The sequence below is a fragment of the Emydura macquarii genome, unplaced genomic scaffold, assembly GCF_026122565.2.
Source record: "Emydura macquarii macquarii isolate MOO-44397 ecotype Brisbane River unplaced genomic scaffold, CSIRO-AGI_Emac_v2 contig_3168, whole genome shotgun sequence".
Classification (NCBI taxonomy): domain Eukaryota; kingdom Metazoa; phylum Chordata; order Testudines; family Chelidae; genus Emydura; species Emydura macquarii.
This window is the reverse complement of record NW_027133305.1, coordinates 2,197-7,390: the sequence shown is the minus strand read 5'-3', so window position 1 is coordinate 7,390 and position 5,194 is coordinate 2,197. Positions and strand designations below refer to the sequence as shown.

Below are 5,194 nucleotides of genomic sequence, written 5' to 3'. Positions count from 1 at the left end.
ACATGGGACAGGCTGACAGCAAGGCCTGCTGGGAGAGGAAGCAGATGAACAGCTTGCTCTGGATCAGAGAGAGAAAGCTTCTGACTTGGATACTGGAAGGGGAGCAGCCGACTCTGTGGCATCCCTCCTGTCAGAGGCCATGGGCAGGAGCCGGACAAGGGCTGTGTGGCTGGGCACCGATGATCTGCCAGGGGTGTCTGGAAATGCCGTGGGCCCCTGCCACCATGGACTGTAGGTGGGAACCCCTGGAGCCTTGCGGAAGGACTCACAAACTCCTGCTATAAGGCGAGACGGGCTGTTTTCCAGATCCTATGGTGAGGAAATCTGGAAGCTTGAAGAAATGCCTTTATTTATATTTAGTTGTATATATTTTTTTACATTTAGTTATATTTTTGTTATATATAACAAATAAAACAGCCAGGTCTATCCGCTGTGTGGCCCATCAGGAATAAAGACACTCAGCTTTGGCCTGGTTTTACAGAAATCTTTAATGTCCCTGTGATAAAAATCATCCCTAGAGTTGTTCTGGAGCTTTTCAGCAGGAGATCTCAAAGCGCTTCACAAACTGAGGTCAGAATCATGATCCCCTTTTCCCAAAGGGTGCGTCTACACTGTAGTTAGAAGCCCATGGCTGTCCTGTGCCATCTGGCTTGATCTCAGGGAGTAAATCTCAGGGCTCAGGCTGGAGCCCGTGATACTGGTGTCACCTGCCCAGCAGGCACCTGGCCTCCTGCCCGTCAGCCTATGCCAAGTGGCCTAGAGAGGGTGCAGCAAATCCCGGGTGCCCCTTCTTTGGCAAGGCCAGGGACAGAACCCAGCCTTCCCCTGACCCCGGCCACTGTGCCACCCACTAGGCCACACTGCCTCCCTCCAATGACCCGGCCTTCAGCACACTGCCTGCGTCCAGCCCCAACAACCAAACCCTCAACGAGGCAGTGCTCTCCAGCCCCGGCTCTTCCTTAGAAGGGATCAGTCCTGCCCTGTTGCTCTCACAAGCCCGGCTGTCTCGGGGGACACTTGGGTCTGTTTGGAAGGTCGCCTCTCTCTGCCTGGACGGCCAACCTGGCCTCCAGCTTTCCCAGTCCATCTCCTGCAGGGCCTCCGAGATCATCAAGTGATACGTATGGAAAGGTTTGGGGAGGGGGCACTGATCTGTGTAAAGATCCTCTAAGGAGGCAGCAAGTGGACAGCGCTTCAAGGTAGAACCCTCTGAAGCTGGTGCCTGACTGAGTGAAGCTGAGATGCCATCGTTAGTGTCAGGAGTTAACGACCCGTCAGGGCAGGATGGGCAGAGGTGCACCAGGTCCCAGGCCGGAGAGGAGCAATGGATGGGCCGTGGAAGAGAGCTGAGAGCGGCACCTGACAGAGGAGACAGGAAATTAATCGGGTGAAATTCAGGTGGAAGCCCAGCTCCCCACTCGGGTAAGATCAGCCGTAGCTCCGTTGCAGTCAGTGGATCTAAGCTGATTTTACACAAGCTGGGAGCTTGGAGCAGATTTCTCTCTCCCAGTGCCGGGGGAGCTGGGATAAATTTCCCCTGACTGTGCAGAGCCTTATTCCCGACGGCCCCATCCCTGCCTCTGCAGCCCCTGCAACCACTGCTGCAATGCGCAACGGCAGAGTGTGGAGTCATTGTTCTATAGGTGGAGGTGGGATGGGGGCCAGGACTCCTGGGTTCTAGCCCCAGCTCTGTGAGAGGGGAGGGGCTAGTGGGTGAGAGGGAGGGGGCTGGGAACCAGCACGCCTGGGTTCCATTTCCCACTTTGCCACCAATTCTCCGTGTGATCTTGGGCCAGTCAGTTTCTGTGTCTCGGTTTCCCAGCGGTGAAATGGGGCTAACGGTGCAGCCCCCTGAGGTCGCCGCCGTACCCTGCTCAGAGCAGGACGGCATCTCGTTGGCAAATGCCCTGAAATACAGAGCTGCAGCTGTCCGAAAGAATCTGATTCCCCTTCACCGTCCCACAGCTGTTCTCTTCAGCCTGGCCTAGCCCCGGGAACCTGCAGGACAAAGCAGAGGGCCCCTGTCAGTGCAGGTGGGTCGATCACACTCAGTCGGTGGTGGCTCTTCCCTGCTCTAACAGGATCCGCGGCCAGACTCTCCTCCAGCTCTGCCCTGGGGGGCTGCCCCCTCTCCACCACTGTCAGGGGCCTGGCCGGGGTCTGTAACGGCCTCTCCCTGCCCAGATCCCAGGGATCTGCTCCATCCTCATGCTCCTGCTGTGCTAGACCCTGCCCATCCCCCTCTCCTGCTCTGCGTCTCCTCCCCACCCGGCTGTGCAAATGCTGCCCCCTCCCGGTCCCCTCCTGTCTCCCTGGCTGCTCTGTTCTCCCCTCCGCCCCTGCCCCACGCGCCGGGGGATCCCCAGGGCTCTGGCCTGACCCCTTTGCTTCAGCCTGGCTCCAGTCACCATCTCTGCGCTGGGGGACGCACAAATCTCTCCCTGCCCATGGCCCTGCCTGCTCCTGCCCAGCCCCCCTCTCAGCCAGGCTCCCCATCACCCCTCCTGGGTCCCAGCATCGTCTGACACTGAGCCCGGCTCCCGCTGGGATCCCGACCTTCCCCCAAACCTCCCCCGGCCCCTTCCGCCCGCAGAGGGCAGGGAAAGTGTTTGACTCAAGGAATCACTCACCGGGTGAGATCCAGCCGGGAGCCGTCCAGCCAGGCCCAGGCCTTCTGCGGGGAGGGGATGGACAGTCCGACCCAGAACTGCTTTGACCCTTGTGTCAGGTGCTTCAGGAACTCCTGCAGTGAGCGTGCGACAGGCAGCTGGTGAGTGTAACTCTCTGGTCTTGCACATCCAAGTCTGCATCTACGTCAGCCCCACAACTACAGGCTGTCGTGTCCGTCTGGCAATCCCCATGCACAGCTGTCTGTCCATCCCTCCCTTCACATACCTCGCTCGCTCACACCCAGCCCCTGCGTTCCAGCTGAGCTGCGTTTGGCACACACACAATGGGGAGGCTAACGATGGCTTAAAGCTGTCACCCCTGATCCCGGGGCTAGTGCTGTAGGCTGGGCGTGTCGAAGCTGCCTAAGGGGTTCAGACACCCCATTATTAGCAATTAATGGGAAGGGAGTGTCCAAACACCCTAGGCAGCTGTGAAAATCCAAGCTCTAAAATGTATCTGAATGAGCCCCTTGGCCTCTGTACCCAGGGCCCATCCCTGCAGGGGCAGCTCCAGCGGGATGTTATCGCCCCTTTACCAGCTCCTCCCGGTCCCGGATCACCAGCAGCTGAGACCCCCTCGCTGAGCAGTCGGCGCGGCTCTCACTCCATGTGTTACTGTCTCTGGAGACCCAGTAGCACTTGTCCCCGCGCAGCCGCCAGTCCGTGGGGCAAAGTTTGCATCCGGAGCCCCCTGGAGAGAGAGAAGCATCACTAATGCTCTGAGCGCTCCGGGCCTCGGTCCCAGCCACCCCCTTCCTGCGGCTGGGGCAGGGGATGGGGGTAAAATGGGTTTAAATCCCCTTTGTGCTGCCTGAAATCTGGGGCTGTGCAGGCCCCTGCCTGGCTCCTGGTGTCAGTTAGAGCAGCCTCGGGGCTGCTCTGCCTTATCCATTGCTGCCTTGTGGGCCCTGGGAAGCAGAGAATACCCACAGTGCACTGCGCTCTAGCCACACCCCCAGTCTGCGCCCTACACAGGGGGCTGGGAGCAGGGCGGGTGCAGAGCCTTTACCCAGCTTCACATCATCTAGGGAGGCCCGTGCAGGGGGGTCTCATGGGGTGTCTGCATCCATTGCAAAGCCACTTTACAGGCCAGAGTGGCCTAGAAGGGGCTAGGACAACGGAAGACGTGTTAGTGGAAATCTAGCCGGGTATGGGGGGGGGAAGGGAGGTGGGGGCCGGGGAGCCCAGCAGAGGAAGTGGGACCCCAGGGCTGTCAGGGGATGGGGAGGGACGGTGAGTCCATGACACAGTCTCTCCGCTGGGACCCGACGCCGCTCTGCAAACGTGGCCATCCTGGTGCTGGATTATTTCAAAACCCGCCTGTGGGGTCCCCACTTGTGTGTACCTGGCACAGCCACTAGATGTCGCTGCCCCACACGGTCTCGGCCCAGCCCCACGCCCAGCCCCAGCCGAGGCGGCTGCAGTGACAGACGGGCACCGAGCGGGGCTGGGGGGGAGGGGGTAGGTGGGTGCAGCCAGCAGGGGGCGGCGTGTCCCTGTCCTGCACCAGCCCCACAGCCTGGGACGGCAGCTGGGTTTCCACGGGCAGCTCCCGGGGCGGAGGGCGGCTCAGAGACACACGAGCCGGGGTTACCTGCTGGGCCGGGCTGGGCTGGGTGGCACAGACTTTGCGTCAGCTGGGATCGGAAACGTTGCAGGCAGGCGCTGCATTCTGCTGTGCAGGTGTCTCCGCTCCCAGCTCCGTGGCTGTCGGAGGCTGCCGGGATCTTAGATGCCAGCTGGGAAACTGCAAAGCAGCGTCGGTTTGAGTGAGAGCGACCGGTTGATGTTACGGGGTTTGCTGGGTAAAGCACCAGCAGAGAATCGTGCAGAGACACCGGGCCTGGCCCAAAGCCCATTCAGCCTCCTCTCCCAGTGGGCTTCGTGGCAGCCCAAAGGACCCTGGTCTAAAAAACGGGGCTGGGATCAAAATCAGTGGGAGCTGAGTGCCTAAATCCCTTGGGCCCTTTTGCAAACCCAGCCCGTGTTTGCATATATTTAAGTTATCCAGCCCCCATCACAGCACCTCTCAGTCTGTACTGGATTTAGCCTCCCCACCCCCTCTGTGAGGCAGGGCAGGCTTGTTATCCCCATTGTTCAGGTGGAGAAACTGAGGCACAAAGCACCTTGAGATGGTGAGGAACAGCTTTGGTTCCGGGCTGGGGACAGACCACCTGAGCTGCCGCAAGTTCAATACTGTGTAGCCTCCCCCGGCTTCCCTCCTGCCCTGCATCATGCCCCAGTGAGAGGCGGGACCAGGAACCGCATAGGCTTGGGTGTGAGATCGCACAGGAAACTGAGATGCTGGGCTACAGCTGTGTGGGCGTCAGGGCGCTGGTCAGAGCATCCGGAGTCAGGGGCTCTCTGTTGCCATGGAAGTCGGCTCAGTCACGACCAGGCTCCCAGCCAGCCTCCCCCTCCAATGCAACCACCCTGACACCAAGGTGAGGGGCACAGCCTGTCTGTCTAGGGGCTCATCTGGCCCCCGTCTCTTGCTGTCACGTTCCCAGTTATTTAGGCACCTA

General features: G+C 60.1%; 1 protein-coding gene across 1 annotated transcript; it reads right to left on the bottom strand.

The window, feature by feature from the left end:
* Positions 1–1,874: 1,874 nt before the first annotated feature.
* Positions 1,875–4,416, bottom strand: LOC137142131 (killer cell lectin-like receptor subfamily B member 1B allele C; the record flags this gene model as incomplete). Its single annotated transcript, XM_067531359.1, has 4 exons — positions 1,875–1,998; positions 2,631–2,743; positions 3,206–3,360; positions 4,264–4,416. Coding segments are annotated over 4 exons (545 nt in total), but the record flags the coding sequence as incomplete, so codon positions are not given.
* Between the last annotated feature and the right edge of the window lie 778 nt (positions 4,417–5,194).